At 40.9% G+C, this 24410-nt stretch overlaps 1 protein-coding gene across 1 annotated transcript in view; it reads left to right on the top strand.

Annotated features, from left to right (window-relative positions):
• LOC117432458 (N-acetyl-beta-glucosaminyl-glycoprotein 4-beta-N-acetylgalactosaminyltransferase 1-like) overlaps positions 1–22566 on the top strand; it is a 138070-nt gene extending 115504 nt beyond the window's left edge. Inside the window, exons 9-20 of the mRNA XM_059002225.1 lie at positions 1649–1715; positions 9399–9542; positions 10166–10275; positions 13618–13718; positions 14483–14556; positions 15228–16479; positions 16932–17245; positions 18442–18595; positions 18987–19059; positions 19754–19907; positions 20323–20449; positions 20876–22566. Coding sequence (XP_058858208.1) covers positions 1649–1715; positions 9399–9542; positions 10166–10275; positions 13618–13718; positions 14483–14556; positions 15228–16479; positions 16932–17245; positions 18442–18595; positions 18987–19059; positions 19754–19907; positions 20323–20449; positions 20876–20984 — 2679 coding nt within the window. The 3' untranslated portion in view covers positions 20985–22566. The remainder of the gene's footprint in view (positions 1–1648; positions 1716–9398; positions 9543–10165; positions 10276–13617; positions 13719–14482; positions 14557–15227; positions 16480–16931; positions 17246–18441; positions 18596–18986; positions 19060–19753; positions 19908–20322; positions 20450–20875) is intronic.
• Positions 22567–24410: the final 1844 nt, after the last annotated feature.

The following is a 24410-nucleotide window of genomic DNA, read 5'->3' as shown; positions in this document are numbered from 1 at the left end:
AGAGGTCTGGCAGACCCAAAGCCACAACAGAATCAGAAGACAAGTTTCTGAGAGTCAACAGCTTGCGTGATAGGCGGCTCACAGGACAACAGCTTCAAGCACAGCTTAACACTGGTCGAAGTAAGCAAGTCTCAGTTTCAATTGTGAAGAGAAGACTTCGAGCTGCAGGTTTGACAGGTCGAGTGGCAGTAAGAAAGCCATTGCTAAGATGGCAAAATAAGAAAAATAGGCTAGTCTGGGCCTTGAAGCACCGCCAGTGGACTACTGAAGACTGGAAGAAGGTCTTATGGACCGATGAATCAAAATTTGAAATCTTCGGTTCATCACGCAGGGTTTTTGTATGCCGTCGAGTAGGCGAAAGGATGGTTCCTCGGTGTGTGACACCAACTGTCAAACATGGAGGAGGAAGCGTGATGGTCTGGGGCTCTTTTGCTGGATCCAGAGTCGGCAACTTGCACAGAGTGAGTGGCACCCTGAACCAAAACTGCTACCACAGCATTTTGCAGCGCCATGCAATACCCTCTGGTATACGCCTAGTTGGTCAGGGGTTCATCCTACAGCAAGATAATGACCCAAAACATACCTCCAGGCTATGTCAGAACTACCTTAAAAGAAAAGAACACGACGGTAGGCTTCAAATCATGGAATGACCAGCACAGGTTTGGGATGAACTGGGCAGAAGGGTGAAAGCAAAGCAGCCTACAAGTGCAACACATTTGTGGGAACTTCTGCAACAGTGTTGGGAAGAACTTTCCGAACAATATTTGATTTCCATTGTAGAAAGAATGTCACGAGTTTGTTCGGCTGTTATATCTGCAAAAGGTGGCTACTTTGATGAGTCAATAATTTAGATTAAATTTTGTTAAACAAAACGATTCCATGATTTCTTTTTTATCTCCAATTGTTTATTTGTTCTATGCTTTAATTTCAGAGTACACTGAGACATTAAACTGCGTAAATTTCAATAAAAACTGGAAAAATTGAGGTGTTCTAAAACTTTTGGCCAGTAGTGTATGTGTATATATATATATATATATATATATATATATATATATATACAATTTCAGAAATGTCACTGATATATAATTGTCCCAGGTATTTTTCTTTATCAAATGGTTTGACTGTGAAGTTGGCAGAAAAAAGGAAAAATAAAAATCTGTAAAAGCTTTACTGATTCCAATTTGCTTGCAGCCCATGCGTTGATTTAATTGATATACACTCAATATTATTGATATAAAGAAACACTGTCTCTGAGACAAGCACTTTCCTAAAATGAGCTGCCCTGAGTGATTATGTCTGGAACAATGAGAAGTGACACTGTAAGTGCAGAGCCGATTTGGAAAATGATGTTATGTGAGGTCTTACTATTAGCACTAGCATTGCTTTGTGAGTACTTTTCAAAGCTCCCTTCACTTGCGCTTGGGGAGGTAGAGGTAATGCTTTTAATTAGCAGGCCTCTGTCATTTCTGCATGACACACTCCCGGTGGATGTGATGTTAATAAAGATGTTTTCTAATTCAAGACTGTGTTTTCATTTTGTGGGGACTGTGGTGTTTATTAAGACGTTTTCTAATCACCTAATTGATTTTCGGTTCGTTTCATTTTTCGCTCACATTATTATTTTTTTCTTTTCTGTTTTTTGTTTCAGTGGCGGCCTTTTCTCCCAGGGCTGAAGTTTGAAGTTATTGATTCCGCCTACATCTCACTTTATACAGGTAAAGCCAACACTGCTGGCCCTCTTGGGTGAGGGGGTGGGGGGGGGTTGAGGGAGAGATTGTGTTTGGGGGTGATGGGGAGGTGGGGGAGGTAGGTGAGAGGAACAGCAGTGTTTCCGTTTTGGGTGTAGTGAAATGGAAAGAATGTTTCAAAACATAAGTAGAAGTTAAGTTTGAATTGTCTGATTATTATAGTTAAATTCTTAAACTCTACCCCTCAATTTCTGTGCCAACAAGGCAGAAGAGCATTACACAAGTTACCATGGGGCATCTGTTATGATATTATTTTAGTAGTTTAGACTTTTATTAGAAACTTACATTATATATGAAATTACATGTTTTGTTGGGAATTATATGTAAAATCATAAAGCACCTGGGGCATTCCAATAAACAGATCAGATTTGAACGGTTGTAGATGTTAGCGAGTATCAAAAAACATGCAGCCACTCTCAAATGTTAGTAATTTGCTAATGTTCTGGTTCAACGAGCATCATTTCCCCCCAGGCAGCTACTGTTAACTTACATTGAAACTAAATTACATTCCAGCAGAAAAAAAATTATAATCGCCACAAGTACTTTTATTTTAAGAAGGCACGTATCAGATGAAGGAGAGTGGTTCAGTATTAAAATGAGTTTAAGCTCATGCATTTTACTTTTCTTAAACACATGCATTTCTGTAGGGCTGTAGGAAAAGGTCTTGTAACCGGGAGGTCCCCGATTCAAATCCTAGCTCACTCACTGACTCGCTGAGTGACTTTGAACAAGTCACTTTACCCCCTTGCTTTCCGTCTTTAGGGTGAGACGTTGTTGTAAGCGACTCTGCAGCTGATGCATAGTTCACACACCCTAGTCTCTGTAAGTCGCCTTGGATAAAGGCGTCTGCTAAATAAACAAATAATAATAATCAAGAACCTGTATGGTTACTATAATAGAAAATGTTACTTACTCTATTCATTTAAAAAATAATTCCTTGTGAATAGCAATAAATGTTTTTTTTGATTACATGTTTTTTTTGTTTGTTTTTTTTTGTTTGTTTTGTTTTGTTTTTTTATAATTTAGTCGTTGCCAATTAGTTTTTATTATTTTCTCCCCAATTTGAAATACCAATTATTTTTTAGGCTCAGCTCACCGCTACCACCCCTGCGCTGACTCGGGAGGGGCGAAGATTAACACACGCTGTCCTCCGAAGCGTGCGCCGTTAGCCGCCCGCTTCTTTACACGCTGCAGACTCACCGTGCAGCCGCCTCAGAGCTACGGCGTCGGAGGACAACGCAGCTCTGGGCAGCTTACAGGCAAGCTCGCAGGCGCCCGGCCAGACTACAGGGGTCGCTGGTGCGCGGTGAGCCGAGGACACCCTGGCCGACCTAACCCTCCCTCCCCCCGGGCGACGCTCGGCCAATTGAGTGCCGCCCCCTGGAAGCTCCCGTCCACGGTCGGCTGCGGAATAGCCTGGACTCGAACTCGAGACGACCAGGCTATAGAGCACATCCTGCACTCTAGCGAGTGCGTTTACTGGATGCGCCACTCGGGAGCCCTTGATTACATGTTTTAACACTGGGGTTAAAACATGTCGTCAAGATTGTAAGACATCAAGGTTCTTAGTCCACAGCCCAGACTATCCGGTTCTGAATTGAATATTCCATTCCTGGGTCGAGTTGAAGGGGCTGGTTAAAGGAAGACAGTCTTCAAGTATTGATCTGTTTGAAATATCCCTATGACAGGGTAGCCTTATGGGCCAAGCCAGTTTCCTGCAGGAGGAAGATTCAAACAAATAAACAGTTCACACAAAAAACACAGCTGCTTAGGGTGGGCATTAACTTTCACTAATACAGCCCAAAAACATACAGTGTACCCACAGTTACAGTCACCAACTCCTTCAACCAGACAAAAGATTTCTCCTCTCCTATATACCGTGTGGCTGGAGCCTAATTAACCATCAATCATTCAATTAAGGCTCCAGACACATTCTCACATGTATTCTGGCAGGAAGGAATTTAACCCCCTCCCTGCCAGCACAATATTCCCCCCACACCAACATTACACCGGCAGGGCTTCCACCCTGCCACAATCCCTCAGACTTGTTAAAAAAAAGCTTGCACTGCACAAGCTATGACAAGTATTATAATTTTTTTCAGACTATAGGTATTGGTAATAGTATTGCTATGTTATGGTATTGAAAGTGAAATAGGTATTTAATTAAAGTGGTTTTAGCTAACACTTCCAATCTCTATAATTATATGGTAGGTCTCAAATGCTCAGTTTGCAGTTTGCTTTCCCTGCTATCAGGAAAGCTGTTACTGTTTCATATCGTACAGTATATCATTTCCCCTTAGCATTGTCTTCAGGGTCAAAACTTGTGGCTGCATTAGGAGTTAATGGCAGGGTGGAAGGTACTGCAGAGATAGGGACAATTCCACCAAGCGCAGTACCAGACATCATGTCGTTAAAATGAAAATATGGGTTTGCTATAAGAAAACTACACATCTGAGAGCTATATAGTCAATATAAGTGAACCACAGATTTGTGGAATTTGTTTGCTAGCTGCAACCACTTTAACAAATAATGGACAACATGATTGATTGATTTTCTGTAACCTAAAGGTATCAATACTTCTGGGAACCACAGGAAATGCAGTTTAATGTTTAAGGGATAAAACAGAACATGCTGTCTCTGATCCCTACACAGGGCTGTGCTGTGGATTAGGAATTCTTCCAACAGATCTGTATAAATCCTTGTGTGAAAATGCACAATGCTCCAGAGAGACCTTTAAAATGCATTTTAATTATAGAAAAGGCACAGTGATGTTTGGATTTCTACTAATGCCCTTCTTTTAATTTGAACCTGAATTAACAAGCTCCAGGGTGGAGGGATGCATTACAGCTTGAAACATTTGTGTGCACTCCCCAGGTCATTCCTTTACTGCGCAGTTATCGGCAGCATGTACACATCATGAATCATTCCCTGCATATCGGCCTCTGAAGATTAGATTCCCTTACCTGTCTAACCAGCACTTAACACGTACTGCACAGTGCATGGAGAGCTGGGAGACCCGGGTTCAAATCCTCTCCTTGCTGTGTTTATAGTTTTGTGGGAGAGGTTTAAAAACGATTGAACCTTCATTGTTCTGAACTATGTAAATGAACAGATGTACTAATCCTGCAGTAATGGTGCAGTAAATTTGTTTTTGTTGGACAGTGAAAATAACGATATATTGGAGGTGTCGGTACATATCTATATTAAGCCACACTTACATTTGTAGCTCAATGTCCATTTGTTATGAAATTTGTATTGGATGTTCCTTGGCTTGGAAGTTCGTTTGGAGCAGTACCTTGCTTTAGGATTCTTCTAACATGCTTTCATATGGAAAAAAAGCAGCAAAACAGCCTGGCTTTTCTTTATCTTTTATCTTTTTATTTACACTGCTGTTTCTTTTCAATTGCATATTTAATCCCCAATTAAAAAGTACAGCACACTCTTTATTATGTTGTTCTTTAGTGACATTTAATTAAGTTTAAGCCAGCACTGTATGTATAATTAAGTGCTTAATAAATGTTAGCGCCAGTTCAGGTTGGGTCATGAAGCGGAACAGCTCTGTCTGTTGTAGCTGACAGTGCCATCTAGTGAACAGTTACTGTCAACACTGTCAACATGTATTTTGTATTGACAACAATGCAACTTGATTGCCAAGAATACTCATTGCTGATCTAACCTGTGTTATGTATATATAAACTCTGTTTAATCTGTATGGAGTCGGGACCGGACAGACGCCATGCAATTACCCAGAGTTATACTAATGTTAGTTCATTAGTAACTATATTTATAACAGACTAACAATATATATGTATTACTTCAGAAATACATAAAACATAACACACAGTATATACAGTATGGACAGTATATATTTATTACTTCAGGACTACATAAAGCACAGTATATACGAACAGTATATATCCATTACTTCAGGACTTCTTAACTAATGGTATCAATAGTGTCCCTCCATGGCTTTTGCTTTCCCAGATCTGTGTCATGTTCTGCCTGGATTCCTGCTGTTCTGCTATTCGTCAAGAATCTTCTCCCTTGTTCTTTTGAATTCGAGAAACTGCGCTTTGATCAACATCAAACTCAGCTGCAAATGACTTCTGACTTTGCTTATTTTCTAACATTTTTAAAACTTCAACTCATTGAGTGTGGTATACTTCCTCTTAGAAGCTGCCATAGCTGCAAGTCAAATGGTTTGTAGTCACACGGTCAACTCCTCAACCAATGCAATTATCAGAACTAATAAGACAGTTGTGAACAAAAGCATCTTTCATGCAATTAAGCAAATTAAGCAATTATCAGATATGCATTTTGGCAGAGTGCAATACCATGTAAACAAATAGCAAACTTTTGGTACTGAGAAATTGCAATGCATTTAAATGGTGTATGCTGCTATCTGATAGGCAATTAAGTGGAGTGCATTGTATATCCAAGATCTGCTTCTGAATTCAGGTCACCTTAAAAAAGGTTTGAGTAATTACAATAAGAACGCCACAAACAGTAGGAGCACACTAAATTTAAAAATAAATAAATAAGGAAACGTAAATTTGAAGCTACTTTCTCTCTGAAAACAAGCCAGTAATGGGACTGAACTGAGAGATTTGAACCCAGGCTACATCAACTGAGTCTGGTTCCCAGCTCCTGTGGGGGAGCTTACCACAATATCAATCCCAGTGCAACACAATCCGAACCCAGGAAGCTGGAATCAATATGTGGACACCCTGCAGAGCAAAGCTGATCATTCTTTATCAGAATTTCACACCACATCAGGTTTCCTGTCCCAACTGTCAGCTTCTGAAGCTATTTCCTTCACACCTCCTGTACAGAATCAATTTCCGCTCAGCATAAGACTCTTTGACCCTTTCTTTCGCTTGGCCCTCGACCTCATTCAGTACGCTGCTCCGGGCCTCTGCTTCGAAGTTTCTTAATTATATACATCTTCCCCATCAGGTTCTAGTCTCAGATGTATAAATCATGTTTCTGTTAATGTAACTCAGAGGCCTCTGGTCAATCAATAATATTAATTAAACACGGCTTCATCCGGCCGAGCCTACAAGACAGTTTTGATAGCTTTTCATAACTGGGAGATAAGCTTTAATGAATGAGCACAGCTCAGAGTCACGCTTTAACAGGTTGCATTGGAATGAGGAAAATGAGTTATTGTGGGCCTTTCCTAACACATGAGACATGGAGTCCATGTGGAAAGAATGGTTGTTGCTACTCTACGATGCTTGTTTGTGGCATCACAAAAGAAGAATCAACACTAGGAGCAGTGGTTTTCTCACTAGATAATTAATCTCACCTATCTTAACTTTTAATTAATTAATCCATAACTTAAGCCGTAAACGCTCAATGAAAAACAAAAGCCATCACAAATGTGTTTTCAACAAAGTGTCTTTTTCAGCATGTTTCGGTTTTATTCAGTTAAACCTGATTCCCGTGCATTGTCTTATTAAACCTCATTCCCGTACATTTTCTTGCCAGTGATGATTGGGTTCAACACAGGTGTACTCCCGGGAATAATGTTTGTTGTTCATGGAAACATAGACACATCCAGATGCATAATACAACTTGGTTAGGACATTCATTACTTATCAGAATCTGAGTATATAAGGAGTAATCATACATATACTACCGGTCAAAAGTTTTAGAACACCTCCATTTTTCCAGTTTTTATTGAAATTTACACAGTTTAATGTCTCAGTGTATTCTGAAATTAAAGCATAGAACAAATAAACAATTGGAGATAAAAAAGAAATCATGGAATCGTTTTGTTTAACAAAATTTAATCTAAATTTTTGACTCATCAAAGTAGCCACCTTTTGCAGATATAACAGCCGAACACACTCGTGGCATTCTTTCTACAATGGAAATCAAATATTGTTCGGAAAGTTCTTCCCAACACTGTTGCAGAAGTTCCCACAAATGTGTTGCACTTGTAGGTTGCTTTGCTTTCACCCTTCTGTCCAGTTCATCCCAAACCAGCTCGATGGGGTTTAAGTCTGGAGACTGTGCTGGCCATTCCATGATTTGAAGCCTACCGTCTTGTTCTTTTCTTCTAAGGTAGTTCTGACATAGCCTGGAGGTATATTTTGGGTCATTATCTTGCTGTAGGATGAACCCCTGACCAACTAGGCGTATACCAGAGGGTATTGCATGGCGCTGCAAAATGCTGTGGTAGCAGTTTTGGTTCAGGGTGCCACTCACTCTCTGCAAGTCGCCGACTCTGGATCCAGCAAAAGAGCCCCAGACCATCACGCTTCCTCCTCCATGTTTGACAGTTGGTGTCACACACCGAGGAACCATCCTTTCGCCTACTCGACGGCGTACAAAAACCCTGCGTGATGAACCGAAGATTTCAAATTTTGATTCATCGGACCATAAGACCTTCTTCCAGTCTTCAGTAGTCCACTGGCGGTGCTTCAAGGCCCAGACCAGCCTATTTTTCTTATTTTGCCATCTTAGCAATGGCTTTCTTACTGCCACTCGACCTGTCAAACCTGCAGCTCGAAGTCTTCTCTTCACAGTTGAAACTGAGACTTGCTTACTTCGACCAGTGTTAAGCTGTGCTTGAAGCTGTTGTCCTGTGAGCCGCCTATCACGCAAGCTGTTGACTCTCAGAAACTTGTCTTCTGATTCTGTTGTGGCTTTGGGTCTGCCAGACCTCTTCTTGTCAGAGTTTCCTTCAGTTTCCAAGTGCCTTTTAATGGTGTAGGAAACTGTACTCACTGACACCTTGGCTTTCTTTGCAATTTCTCCAAAGGAAAGACCTACACTTTTAAGGGTTGTAATGGTCTGTCTGTCTTCCTTTGTTAATTGCCTTTTTCTCGCCATTATGAGAGCAATATACTACTTCCTGCAGTACAATACTGTCCAAATAATGCTTAAGAGGGTGTAGTAACACAGTCTGTTCCAACACTGCTTTTATACAGACAGAGGGTTTGTAAGTAATCAACAAAAGTTGGGACACCTGTAGGAATTGTTAGCATCAACTTTCAAGGCTTAATTTACTTCCATTGCTGCAGAACAGCTGTAAGTTGTTAACCCATTACTTGTTCCCTGAAAAAGGCCTTTTTGTATAACTCTGAAATGTACATTATTTTTAAGTTTTTGGTAACCTAAACTTTTTTTTTAACCTCTGGCAGTTTACCGCTTACCTTTGTACCATTTCAGGTTATTCACTGGACTTGAACTGCTTAAATTTCAATAAAAACTGGAAAATTGGGGGTGTTCTAAAACTTTTGACCGGTAGTGTAACTATAAAACACCCAACGTTAGAATATGCTGAAACAGACAAATGTTTCTTTTAGTATAACTATATATATGGAGGAACATGTTAATCTGTCCATCTGTCACATGCATATTTACTGTATATGTACATTCAGTGGGTGTATGTCCTGGTGATCTACTTTGCCATTATACTAGTCGCTCTTACTTTGTATTTGCAGCCATGGCAGTAGGTTACTAATATGCTTCTTATTAGTCTTATTATGGCTTTGAAATATTTTTTTCAAGGTTAAAAGTTTGATGCTTCTCTGAGACAAATGTTTTGTGTTAGCTGGCTAACTTCAGCTTTTTTTCCGCACTTGAAAAGTGAGTCCAGAACCCCTTTGAAATGCAGTGTTGCTTGTGACTCGGTTTCAGAGGAGGCCTCTTTGAAGATGAACAGCGTGGACCACATCCCACAGACCCACGCAAGCCACGCCGGGCCACGACATGGGGCGTCACAAACTGGGCAGCACGGAGCCGACATGCTGAAACCAGATGCCAGGGACACCTTCTTCCTCAGTGAGTCTCTTCAGCTTCTGACAGCCAGCACACAAATAACCATCCACTTTTATCATTATCACTGCACTGTAATTATTCACATAAGTGAGTCAGTAGCTAGCTGACAAGGCAAGGGTTTAATCAAACCCTGAGGGGCTGTGTTGCCTTTGACTAAATACTGATAGCAAAGTATAGAATGAATGTGTGAGAAACAGCACTAGTTTATCCAGACTGGAAGTGTATATTAAAGAAAATCTGAACTGGGTTTAAAATCTTTTCATGTACAGTAGAATAACAAATGTGCTGTTTCCATGCCAACCACACTGGAATTTGAATTCAGTGCGTGATCCTCAAAGCAGCAGGGAAAGGATAAAGTTTGACCTTTCTATAGAAAATAAAGAGTGTATTGAGAGAGAACAGGTTTGACTGGCAGGCTCAATTCACTGACATATTTCAATGCACTACTAAATCCTAGACTGTGGGCACCTGTATTATTTTCTACATTCTGTATTCTGTATCTAAAGCCTGGTCTCATCAATGCAAATCCTTTGATACGGCTGTACATTCTGCCCTAAAGGCAGTCTTAGTGGTTGTTTAGACATCCTCCATTCACAGAGTATGGTGTTGTGTTTTTTTTTCTGCAGCTCCAATGATAGAGCCGTCTCATCTGGAGAATTTGCTGCCGGCCTGCCTGTACTCACCCACCTATGTTGTGAAGGATTTCCCCATCGCTCGCTACCAGGGCCTGCAGTTTGTAAGTGTGGCTTATTGATTGCATTGTGTTATGCTGTGGTAAATACATAGCAAAGTAGAAAGGATCAATGGAAAGCACAGTACCACCTGATAACTGTTCAGCATACACTTGGGAAATGTATGGTAAACTGCAAAAACAAAAGCTAATTTCACAACCAGTTTCAATCCCAGCACCTCGTGTGATTGTTCAAGACTGCTATTGCCTGCTTTAACAACAGTTTACTGTATGCAAGTTTCATCAATATCAAACTTTAATTCATTATAAACATTCCTTATATAAATCATGAGTTATAAATAGAGCCCAGTATTCCAAGCTTTTGTGAGAGTATTATTCACTCTGTCTGAGTCATTGTGTTCAGAATTGTAAAGATCCATGTCTTCTTTGTGTATTCAAACAAAGCAACACATCCCTTGCAGAAATATTCTAAAAAATGATGGTGTGTTCCATTATAGGACCTATTTTACTTTGGCATATCATTCTGTCAAAAGCATGTACCATTGTGGCTGCCCTTGTGCTATAATTTCCCCTAGGTATCGAATCATTTCATTGTGTTTGTAGTTTCTTGTAATTCTTTTGTAGTATTTTGTTCTGTTTTGTTGACCTGACAGCCTGCCTGCCAGCGCAGACTCCTTTCTTTATCTGGATTTACTTGCTGCTGTGTATCTGTGCTTAGCTTCATTCAGATTAGTCAAGCAAGGCATTCTGAGTCTGACTCAAGGTGCACTTTGGCTAGTCCAAAAGCAGCCAGCGAATAAAGAATCAAGGATAGTTGTCTAAAGCGAGCAAGGCAAGATGAAGAATGTAAGGGTAATTACACAGATGCATTGGCAGACAGAGTTGTGGAAAATTCTCAGCCAATCAGGTTTCTGAGTAGAGCGGCCTTTACCCTACCAGTGACGCCCTCTGAAGAAACAGGGCTTCTCTGTTACTGCTGCTTACTTTCAAGGAGACTGGCACAGGACAAACTGTGTCTCTGCACTCAATTATCAAGCAGGATTGCCAACTGGTCCTGCTAAGCCAGTTGAAAAAATGATTCCGTAAACATTGTAATGCTGATTTATCCATTCACAACATATCCGCGTGGTGCAGTAACAATCAAACTCTTTCTGTCAATTATTTTACACAGGTTACATTATGGTACACTCTCTTATTGGCAGATTTCAGTGGCAGGCATACTAACAATTCTCAATAACACAGGATAGTTAGAAAGCTAGTTATCCAAGGCCATGCTGCTGTTGTGAGCAACAGAATTTTAAAAGGATGAGCAACATCTTAGCACTACCTACTCGGATTATAGAGCACACTGCAGCTGTAGCCTACAGGGGGTATTGTTTCAGGAACCTGCCACTGCTGTGGGAAACATGCTGCTAGGAAACAAAATCTGAAGTTTATCTTTAAAATGGGCACCTTGGAACCTCGTGGAATGAACTTACTGCCGTAACCACAATGCATTCAGAAGTATATATTGTCCCAAACGTCCTGCGCTTTGATTAAAAATCAGTTTACAGGCGGGCTCCAGAGTGGCGCATCTGGTAAAGGCACTCCGTGTGTAGTGCAGGGTGCGCCCTATAGCCTGGGTGTTGCTGGTTCGAGTACAGGCTATTCCATTGCCGACCGTGGATGGGAGTTCCCAGGGGGCAGCGCATGGCCGAGCGCCACCTGGTGGGGGGGGGACTTAGGTCGGCCAGGGTGTCCTCGGCTCACCGCGCACCAATGACACCTGTAGTCTGGCCGGGCGCCTGCGGGCTGCCCAGAGCCGCGTTGTCTTCCGATGCTGTAGCTCTTAGGTGGCTGCATGGTGAGTCTGCAGTGTGAAAAGAAGTGGTTGGCTGATAGCACACGCTTCGGAGGACAGCATGTGTTCGTCTTCGCCGCTCCCGAGTCAGCGCAGGGGTGGTAGTGGTGAGCTGAGCCTAAATAATAATTGGATACTCTAAATTGGGAGAAAATGATAAAAAACAATTGACGACTACTAAATTAATAACAAAACAAAAAAAAAAATATGACTTTTTCTTTTTTTTTTTTTTTAAAGTGTTGTTGTTAACTGTTTAAATATGTAAAATTGCTAGAAAATTGTGCCATGTTTGTTTATGTACCGTAAGCTGTATTGCACTTAAAACCAAGGTTTGTACCATATCCCAGCGGTATGTGGCTGGCTGGGTGATGATAAAAATGAATTGGAGGTTGGCTGCCTGTACTATAAATAAAGGGATCTGTTTGGCACCTTTTATGAGCAGTACATTCTCCACGGAACAAAATAAAGACATGCATTATAGACAGTGAGCTGATGATCACAGCGCCTGAAGGAAAATGAAAGAACACAAACAAGACGCTGCAGCTTATCCAGTCAGCTGGGGGTGGGGGGGATCACAGTTGGCTTGATGGTAGATCAGGTTTTAAAGTGCACCCTCTGGTCTTTTTTGGAATGAGGAAGGAGTTGAGCACTTTGCCATCTGATTTATTACCAGAGCTTTACTGCCACCTTCTGTCAGTTTGTGAGTATGATCAGTAAACAACAGTATGGTACAGTAATACATTTTGAAAAGGAATCTACGTAAAATACCTGTTATACAGTGGTTTTTGGTTTTTAACCCTGGTCCTCAAGGAACCCCAACGATCCCGAGTTTTATTTCAGCCAGTTCTCCTTTTTTCCTTCTTGAATTTGTATTGCAGTCTGAGGTGATGGACACTGAATCTAAGACACTCACTGTAGCTAAGTATTCTAAAGAGCAAGACATCTCACAAGTAGGATGGTACCCCAAAATGTTCTCCTTTTTCTAGGAAAGCAGTACAACTGGGGATGGGGAGTTTGTCGTCGGATAACTTCACTCACTAAATATCTTGGTATCCCTGAACAGATCAATTGTTTATAAATATGCTAAGGATTTTAATGAGCAATCTGTCTCACAAACTCAGCAGTACCCTAAATAGGATAAATTTACTAACAATGCTGAGTGACTGGGTGGAGCATTTGTTCTCCATTTTACCCCCAAAAATGAATTTCCTGAGTGGTGACTGCTGAAACTGGTACAGTATTCAGTGTAGTGTTGTCCTGGGCAGTCCTTAGTAGGAAACCTGTTTTTGAGGGTAAAATGTCATACCGCATTGGTAGTAAATGGATCATATTTGGGGTATCACAGCACTTGTGGGAGAGACTAACCACCAAGAGGAGACAAATTTAGGGATACCAAGATACTTAGTGAGCAAGCAGTCTGATCCTGGACCTGTATTATAGCATACAACTGGGGCTAACACAGCAATTTGTTATGTCCATCTTTTAATATGTACATGTGGAATTGTTTTGTTGAGATAAATTCTAATTACTGTGTGTTCCGTGCTCAGGTTTACCTGTCGTTTGTGTATCCCAATGACTTCACCAGACTGACCCACATGGAAACAGAGAACAAGTGTTTCTACAGAGAGTCTCCCATCTACCTGGAAAAGTAAGTAAAGGGATAATGGTGCGGTGCGGTGGTTTTATTTTTGATCTCGTGATGTCCCTCTAAACATATTTTGAGCCGATTCGCTTTCTTAATCAAACACTAATTACCAAATTAAGCTGTTTCTTTTTACCCTCATATCTTGATTGAGTTAACAAACGACCTGCATTGATCTCACCTCGTTCTATTTGAACCTGCATTTCATTCTGGCTCTAATCGCCGGTTTCATCTTATTAATTTCCACTGCATTAGTTTCTAGTAGTGCGTCACTAATTTAAACAATCTGGTATTCAGTTAAGGCTTAACAACTATTAATTAAGGTTTAAAGGGAGGGAGAGAGATGGAAAATAAAAACCAAAAACTAGAAGCCCTCTTTATATTGCTATATAATCTGTTTCTGTGTTTTATTTGCTTCACAGACATATTGTTTATGGTCAATAAAGCAAATAAGAATAGTTGTTTATTTGTTTTTATTGTAAGACCAAGTTTTTGTACAGTAGTTCAAAGTAAAAGTACAATTAAAATATAAGGTTGTAGTTAATGCATACCCCATAAATTAGCATTAAAGTATATACAGTATTTATTGAAATGACTTCAAGGTAATGCTGCATTCTACTCACCCACAATACATTTTACACACCTAGTGTTCACATTGGAGAATAAGTTACTGATCCAAAACCTTATCTGGAGCACTGGTGCCAGTTGTGCGCATTCACTCAGGAAGGAACGTCTGTTCCACATCAAAGATCATGTGTGTGTTTTTACAGGTTTGGCTTCTACAAATACATGAAGATGGATGAGGAAGAGGATGACAAGCCTTTCTTCTTTCCAAATCCAGAAGGTGAGTGCTCACAGCACTTGGCACAAGATCACAGCAGATTTTTCAACAAATCTGCAATGCCTTTTGTCACTGTGATGTGACTTCTGTTTCTTTCAGTGCATTTCTTTATATCACCACTAGGGGATGTATCACTATTGCATTTACCAGTGTTACATTTATTATTATTATTATTATTATTTATTTCTTAGCAGACGCCCTTATCCAGGGCGACTTACAATCGCAAGCAAATACAAATACATTCAAGTGTTACAATATAAGTCATACAATAAGAACAAGAAATACAATAATTCTCATACATTTGTTTTCCAGCAATTGGTATTATTAATTGCTGAACTCTTATGTATTGCAATTCAAGCAGTGCTGATGTCTAAAGCCAATGTTGTCACTATAATTATAATTTTGGGAATGTTAGTTAATCTTAACTGTGTTAAATAAGCTAAATTAGGTCCTGAATGTACTATGTTACTGATATTATGGACATGTTGCATATAGACAAATGATTTCAGCAATAATTGTTTTTATCAGTGTATCTTAGTACAAGGAACACAACTAAAAGAAGAGCAAAATGAATATATTAACTTGACTATCATCATGTAGTTTGCCTAATCTGCAATGTCTGAAATGTCGAACCTGTTTTATATAACTTTCTGTGTCTGTGTTGTTCTGTGTAGATTTCCCTGATGAGGAGGAAGGAGTGGACCCTGAAGATGAATCTTTACCTACTGAGAGCCATGCAATTATAAACGAGACCAACGCCAGCCTGTCCGACCCACGCTTGACTTCCAGGGTCAAAGGGAAGCCTGACCCTCCCACAGCCATCGACTACGGGGATGACGTTGACGACTACGCGTTCAGACACAGGCAGAAAGTGTTCCGGGCTGAGGAAACGCAGGACAAAGAGACCCAGAGAACTAACACCAAAGACCCCGCTGCAGCAACCGATCTCCATGGCAACCAGGAAGTGGTGGACTTCAATGAGCCCATCATCATCCGGGGTAAATCCCTTTCCTGGATCCGGATTGGCCCGGAGGAGCTGAGCAAAAAGGGGGGCGACGAATCAGTGATGCCGAAACACAGCATGCCCAGCATCTTCCTGACTAGCAGGGCCAAGCAGATCGTGAGCAACTCGGCCCACGCTGCCGCAGACACCAGCAACAACAACAAGGACCACAAGAAAGACCAGAACAAAACTTACATCACCAGGCCCCGGCCAAACAGGAAGACCACATTGCCCAGGCAACCCAGAGAGGTCTTCCCAGGTGTTTTCTTGTACCAGAACGGCAAAACCACCAAGCTTGTGAACCTTAACACCAAGCTCAATGGCAAGGGGCTCGTAAGTGCTTCTCAGTTGAGGACCCTTTTCAAGGACAGCCAGGGACCCTGGCTGGGCAGCAACATCACCAAGGAGGCTGTTCAGGGACGGAAGGCCTCTGCAAGGAAATGGGTCTCTTTGCACAAGAAAGAGGTGGGCAAGGAAAGAGGTGGGCAAGGAAAAACTTCCACTCCAGCACCCACTAGTGCCATCAAGGAGGTCCCACCACCCACCACTTTGACAGTAAAAAAACCAGAGACAGACTTGAATTCCTCGGAGAACACCCTGCCCTTGGAGGCCAGGGTGACATCCTACATGAAGACCTCAGAGATCACCGAGACGCAGCTGTTGGAGGCAGAGCCGGTGGATGAGGCCGAAGAGGGAGGGCTGTCTGACTACAGCTACGAGGACTCGAACCCTCGTCCGGGCTGGGCTGAGGAGTCCATTAACTGGCAGCGCACCTTTACTGTGAACACCATGGACTTTGAGCTGCTGCGGTCCGACTGGAACGACCTGCGCTGCAACGTGTCGGGAAACCTGCAGCTCAGCGAGGCCGAGGTGGTGGATGTGCTGGCGCAGTACATGGAGAAACTCAACGAGAGGAACGGAGGGTGAGGCGGCTGGAGAGCTAGGCTCAAATCACAGATACCGGGACTATTTCATTAAGTAGAAATGTCATTTTAAATTCAGGAACACATTGATCCACATGTATGCACAAACCAGCCACCCTCCCTAACCCCATTAGTTTGAACGGACTGACCCTGTGCTTTTCTTGGTTTAATTTTCTTTCCATGTTATTGGCACTGTTAAGATTACCACTGGCCCCCGTTTTCTTAAGCAGAAGCTTTGTTGGTTCTTTATGCACAATAGTAAAAAAGTAATACAGTAAGGTGCTGCAGGTTAAAATGTCTACTGATTCTTGGGACCTAATAACTTTCTGTGCTGTTTAGCCTTAGTATTTATTCTGTGCCTTAGAGAAACAGTTTGCGATGTGTGCGATTGCCACAGATTATCGGCAGCCTCAACAATAAAGATAAACCTTCTCTCACCCCCTCTCCCCCAGGATTTACACTCTGCTGAGGATCATCAACATGGAGAAGCGGCGGGACTCTGCGCGGGGGAACCGCTACCTCATCGAGCTGGAGCTGATGGAGCGGGGGAGGAGGGTGGTGCGGCTCTCCCAGTACATCTACCTGCTCCTGCACCGCAGCCGTCACGAAGACAGCCTGGAGAACAGTGAGGGCACCCCCCCTTCCACCACCAGCACACTCCCACACACCCCACCCCAGTGGGGCACCTCCTACAGCAAGCCCCTGCTGTGCCAGCCCCTCGGCCTGCAGTGGAGACACAACGTCATGGTGCACTTTGTGGTGCCAGGTGAGTGCTGGGCTGTGCCAAGCAATTCTAAATTACGTTGGCTCCAACTGGTTCAAAATGCTGCAGACAGTGCTGACTCACACCCATCAGCAGTGTGGAGTAGTGGTTAGGGCTCTGAACTCTTGACCGGAGGGTTGTGGGTTCAATCCCCAGTGGGGGACACTGCTGTTGTACCCTTGAGCAAGGTACTTTACCTAGAATGCTCCAGTAAAAACCCAACTGTATAAATGGGTAATTGTATGTAAAAATAATGTGATATCTGTATAATGTGAAATAATGTATAATGTGATATCTTGTAACAATTGTAAGTCGCCCTGGATAAGGGCGTCTGCTAAGAAATAAATAATAATAATAATAATAATTCACAACATATTGCTGTGGTTCTTAAATCACTGCAGTGGTTTCTTGTTAAATTCTGAATTGATTTTAAAATTCTGCTTACTACTTATAAGGCCCTTCATGGTTTTGGGCCTTTATATTTACAGGAACTGTTGGCACCTTATTCTCTAAGTCGCACCTTAAGATCAGCGAATGCTGAACTTTTGGTAGTTCCTAGAAGTCATCTAGAATCAGGAGGGGCGAGGACCTTTAGTTGTTATGCTCCTTGCCTTCAAGTCAAATCAGGAATGCTGGCACAGTCAAATCTTTTAAATCAAATTTAAAAGCATATTTATTTGAGTTATCTTCATTTTTAGCTGGATTGATTGGCCAATGGTTTTTTGAGTTTTTATTGTAAAGCACCCTGGGAAGAGCGCGATACAAAAGTTTTTCTAGCCAATTCTTTCAAATCCATTTTCTTACCTCTGATTGACTTTATCATAGGCCCCTGTGCTTTTAATCTTTTGGTCCTTTGCTTGTTTTGTTTTCTTTGCATTAATTCTAAAAATGTGTTCTGAAATGTGTTTGATACTAAAAGGGTGATACTTAAGTCATATTTTCTGAAGCAGATTCCTGAAACATTAAACCTAAATTTAGCATTACAGTAATCTACATAAAATTATACTTCACAAGCTACTTTTTCAAGAAGATTAAACAGTGTCCCACGAGTACAGAATAAGGCAGCGTTTTATGCTTTAGCACCATTTTTACTACTTGCATGCTATTGTTTATAAAACAGTGGAAGAAATGTTACCATGGTTTTTGTTATGTATTATGAAAGGGTAAAGCTCAAAGCAATGTGCTTGCACTGTCTGTAGTAAAGAACCAGGCTCGCTGGGTCCAGCAGTTCATCACTGACATGGAGTTCCTGCACCAGGAAACCAAGGACGACAACTTCAGTGTCATCATCGTGGACTACGAGAGCGAGGACATGAACGTGGAGAAGGCACTGAGAGACAGCAAGCTGCCCAGGTAACCAGGGGTAACGGAAGCAGTCAGGAGTAAAGGGCGGGGGGGCGGCACTCTCTATCTACTGTCATTTGCTCTTTCCTGTATAGTGTGTGTAAGATGTGAGAGACAAGCCATTTAACTTTTGAATTACTGGTATTAAAAAATGAGTAGAAATATTATACTTTGTTAACAGATAATCATATTGGGATATCAATTTGTTTCCAGGATATCCCAGAAGGCTATTTTCAAACTAAATAATATGATTTTTAAAATAATACCCCCTTGTTAAAAAAAACAACAAAAAAAACAAACTCATGGTCATGGAATTGCAGGGATTTTGTACTTTCTTGACTATTTCGGGTAGGTTTGACAGGCAGTTTCATTCTTCATTTTTCGCCTTGTGTCTTGTTAGGTATCACTACATGAGGCGTGAAGGGAACTTTGAGCGCTCTGCTGGGCTGCAGGCTGGAGTCGACTCTGTTGAGGTAAAGGTTTCTGTTGTGGCAATAAGGGGTTTGTTGCATATTCTCAGCAGCAAGGGTACAAGAGGGGCACTTACATATACTGTATTATATTAAGTATTGATACCCTCTGTGTTGATTTTGAATGAATCTAGTAGCTGTGTTTCCAAGTTTTAGTACAGATACTGCACAATGAATTTTGGTTAGGACATTTCTGTACTAAACTTGTATTATTTTTTATCATTTTTGAACAGACAAATGAAAAAAGGTATTGTCATTGATTCAAGTACTTAATGTTAAAATCTTGGTTGTTGGGGAGGGGGGGATCTCCGCGTGCCTCACCTGGTAAAAGCACGGCCTGTGGTCTGCAGGGTGAATCGGACAATCGGGGGAGTGCAGGTTCGCGTCCTGGCTGTGCGAAATCGGCGGTCTTTGCTGGGGATGCCAGAGGGAGCATCTAATTGGCTATGGTGCTCCTGCAAGGCAAAACCATCAGGGACCGTTTCTCCTTGTCGCGGTACAGCAGACCCTATTGATAACGGTGACCTGTGTTCCGTCTTGCGGTTAGGATAATTAAGGTTATCTCAATATAGCTTTTTCCGTACACAGACTGGTTCTGTTTTTATTTTATTGCTGTGTGTTTTGAATAGCCCTGGTGGACTCCCCTGTCAGGAATACAGTGAAGGATGACTTGTCTTGTGCTGGGTGTTTCTTACAGGACAGTCACAGCATTGTGTTCCTGTGTGACCTGCACATCCACTTCCCTCTCAACATCGTGGAGAGTGTCCGGAAGCACTGCGTGGAGGGGAGGCTGGCCTATGCCCCCATCGTCATGAGGCTGGCCTGTGGAAGCTCTCCACGGGAGCCCAACGGTAACAGCCTTTCACTTCTGAAACCTACTGGGAGGTTCCTTGCCAGGGTAATGCTGGGTAGAATAGTGTTTCATTCCATTACCCCCTCACATTCACTTACACAAGCCAAAGAGAGTCAGGTACAGCATCACTGCCTAGCCAGTAGGGGTCACTGAAGCAGGTGTTCTATCCCCATATGATTTTCTTCCCTAACCCACGTGAGTACACAAGGCCAATGCAACACTCCCTGTGGGACCCCTGTCAACTCGGCACACAATCTCCTCCGCAAGCCACTGTCGGCTGCCCTTTGGAAATTGTTTTTTGTTTTTCTACCTTGTGATCGCTTTTCATTTCAGTCTGTATTGAGTTGACAGGCTGCTTCCCACAAGCAATTCAAATGTTTTAACAGCCTGCTTTCCTCTGTTGTTGCTCGTAGGGTATTGGGAGGTAAACGGTTTTGGCTTGTTTGGCATTTACAAGTCCGACTTTGACAAGATCGGAGGGATGAACACAGAGGAATTCCGGGATCGATGGGGAGGCGAGGACTGGGAATTACTGGACAGGTAAGTCAGAGAAACCTCAGAGAAACTGATTTTTAAATCACACCTAAACTGTGGGGAGTACTGCTTAATGGGTCAAGCATTTCATTCCATTTGGTCTTTTTTAGCAGCCCTGTATCAGGGCCACAGTAATCTGATAGACATCTGTTGTTACTATTGCCAGGAATGCTGTGGTCTGCTAATGGCTAGGTATTATAATGGTATTCCACTAGGATTTATCATACATTTCTGTATGGGTTATGTAAAATACCAAAACAATGGTTGCTTTTAAAATGAAATGTGCAACAATATGTGGGGTTTAGCATGACAATGTGTGTGATTGTAGCATGTGTATGTGTTTATTTACTATAGAAAAAACTGTATATGAATGCATATGAATCCTTATTAGGCTAATTGCCATGTAAACATTCTTTTTCTTCTTTCGTTCAGAGTTCTTCAGAATGGTTTGGAAGTGGAGCGATTACGACTTAGGAACTTTTTCCATTACTATCACTCTAAACGAGGCATGTGGAATTCAAAGAAACCCCCCAAAGGATAGCAAAAGGCTGAAAAAACAAGAGCCTGCTAAGTGCGTGCTGCAAAGGCATTCTTGAAGGACTACCAAGTCACTTAAAGGACCCCTTTATCGAGACAAAAAAAGGGAGAGTGCAGCCATCTTGTTCGCTGTCCTGAAATCAAAGACTTAATAAATCTGTTGTAGCTGCTTTAATTAATTTAACAAGTACTCAAGGAAGTGTGTGATTTTTTTTAGGATAATTATTTTAAAAAGGGAGAGTTTTGTTGTATTTGTCAATAGGAATAACAGCTTTTGTTATAACAAAACAATGTCTGCACTATTTATAAACTAGTTACTAGGTTGATATGACATGTTGAGAGTTTTATTGCTGGCAGTCCAGTGAAAACAATGTGTATTTGAATGGATGTCTGGGATAAACAGGTCAGACCCACAGATTTCTATAGATGAGGATTTCAGACTTTATAATTACTTTTCCAGTATGTATTGTTAGTACCAATATAGAAGCTCCCATACATAATACTGCTATGTAAAAGCATATAGTATTATGTGAATTTCACATATGGACACATAGAAAAATATTTGGTAAGAGAAATACGTAACATAAATTTGAAGCCCACTAATTGTGTTTGGGTTCTAGAAATTTATTTAATCCAGACACTAAAAAATATGCTCCTTGAATGCATTTCACAGTATGTGACTTTTTCATATGAGCCAGAGCTTTGCGTGCGATGGTTAATGGGAGCTAAAGTTCATAATATGAAAGGAAATTTAAAAATACACACAAAAACTGTAGAATGCTCCTTTGCAAAAATTAACTTTAATGATGAATTAAAACACCTTTGAAAACGGGAGAACTTCTAAATGAGTTGCTACAAGCTCCAGATGAGAAGCTTCCATGTATAGGAATACAGTTTCCAGTTCTTCATTTTCAGCATTACATTACTTTTATTTGAAAGGGTTTTTTTAGTCAATCAGTGCTGTATGTCTCAAAAAAACAAAAACAAAAAAAACTTTTTTTAAATGAAATGTGGAAAGCTATGACGTGACTGTGTACAGTTGTAGAACTGTTTATATAAAATTGGATTCACACACAGAATATTAAGTTTACACCATGAGAAAATACTTGACCTGACAGATATGTTTGTTCTTTTTGTGTTCTTTGTGGGACTGGGACCTGGAAATATATTGGTGTGTCACAAGGAGGGAGCAGCTGCTCCAGTCTGGTCTCCTGTTTGCATTCTTACCAAGATTATCACCTCTCTTCACATATTTATATCAGGATGATTCTACTGAGATGTAACAGTTCCTTCCGATAGGTGTTTTTTCACCTACTCCCCTCCTGCTCCTCCTCTAGAGCAGGCCTTTGAAAGGACTTCCCAAGGGCTGAATCTTATCAGCAGAGATCTCAAGACAGCCGTTGCCTCCCCCAGCACTGACATGTCAGTGGTTTGTCCCAGCCCCAGCCCCGTCTCATTTGCTGGACCCTGCCTTACAGAAAGCCAGGGATATACATTCCAAGAATGATTTCTGTGAAATTATTTTGTAGAATGAGTTTTCAGAATGTACTGTATTATGTTTTTTTTTCTTTGTTATTTTATTTTTTTTTTAAAATAAAACTTTAAGCAAAAAGCCTGATTTGGTTTGCAATAATGTTTATTTCTTTATTTATTTTGTGGGTAACAAAATTCTAGGACTGGCTTTGGTAAGTCTTATTGCATGAACTGCTATTTGGAGTTTTATTTTTTGTGAATTGCTGTTTAATAAAGCTGTTTTGGACTCAAATCGTATAGGGCTGTAGTAGCAACCATTCACATCCTGACTCTTGGTGCCTACAAATGTTAAATGTTACAAGTAATTCTGGATTACTGAAAAAAACACTAGGTAGCTGGGAGCATTTTACTGATACATGTACACATGGTATTACTGTAGTGCAATTCTCTTCTGGGTGGCATATTAAACACCACCAGATGGCGCTACAGTTCTTAGAAGAGGTAACAATATTTTACTATATTTTTTAGCTCGTTTCATTTACTGTGCATTTTGCTCTTTGAAATTCCACAAGCAGAACAGCAATGTTTGAAATGTGCAATGCTTGTGAAAGGGAATTCAAAAAGCTAGTAAACAATAACTCAGACTATTTTTGTCTTTGCATGCTGCTAAAATGCTTTCATATATTTACATTAAATTATCATTCAATTGCGTCTTCCATTTGTCCCCATATAAAGACTATAGAGATCCTTACCAAAAAAAATGCAGTAAACACATCAAAGAATACAGCTCTGGGTAATATAGATGTATCATAATGTCTGGTTTATCAGTGTAGGCTTACTGCCTTCCCTGGCTGTTATTATTTGTTGGAATTAAACAAATGTAGAATATTTAGGTTGCTATTTAACGTGTTATTGTATTGTGAATACAGCAAAAATGACGCTACTCTGTTGTGTACTGCGCAGCTAATGTGGTACAGCTTTAATTGGAAGACCGACGCGATGGGGTCATTAGCAAGACAACCCCACCCCGAACACGAAAAGATGGGGGCGTATTTTGCGTTGGGGTCTTGACATATTAATTTGACCCTTGCCGAGTTCTACTAATTACCACAAAACACCCCAAAGTAGCACAAAGTACTCCAAAGTTACCACAGACAACCTTTAAATAACAAACAACAATGCATGTTACTCTTAGAAATAAATAAATAAATAAATAAATAAATAAATAAATAACAAAACATGTAAAAGTTGAGGCGATATACTTCATTACCTTGCAGTGTAGTACTTTACAATAAGAACACTTAAAAAAAAACATGTTTATATAAATGAGGATAACTAAAGGTAACTTTATTACTGTTATATACATTATATATAGTAGCAAAAGTCTCAGACACTGTTTACTAGAAGGCTGGTTTACAGCCGGGTTCCTGTCATGCAAGGGAGATGCAGACGAGAAGAGAGAAGAAATACGTGGACGAAGGATAGATCGGATCGTGACGTCATAAGTTCTCCTCAATGCTTATTTCCATTACCTGTGTTGTATACAAATCAATGTGCTAAGTTTAGTAATCCTCATTTTTATAAACATGTTAAAAAAAAAACTTCTTGTGGAGCACTGCACTGAAACGCTATAAAAGTACATCGGCTCAGATGATATACATGCATTGTTGTTTATGCTATTTAAAGATTGTTTGTGGTAGTATGTGGTTACTTTGTGGTACTTTATGGTAACTGTGGGAACTTTGTGGTACTTTGGGGTAACTTTGTGGTAACTTTGGTGGTAATTAGGACAGTCGTTTGCCCCTTCCAACGATGGAACCGCTGTTTCTTTTGGTTGTAATAAAAATCGGTTTCCATCAGAATCAGTAACTGTATGAAATAATGTCTGCCTAGAGCTTTTTGCTAGCAAGGAAGGAAGGTAAGTTGTTGCTTACCGAATATGAAAGTTGGCACCGCC

Source organism: Acipenser ruthenus, chromosome 27 (genome assembly GCF_902713425.1).
Source record: "Acipenser ruthenus chromosome 27, fAciRut3.2 maternal haplotype, whole genome shotgun sequence".
NCBI classification, from domain to species: Eukaryota; Metazoa; Chordata; class Actinopteri; order Acipenseriformes; family Acipenseridae; genus Acipenser; species Acipenser ruthenus.
The sequence above is the reverse complement of the archived record's forward strand: the minus strand, read 5'-3'. Positions and strand labels throughout refer to the sequence as shown.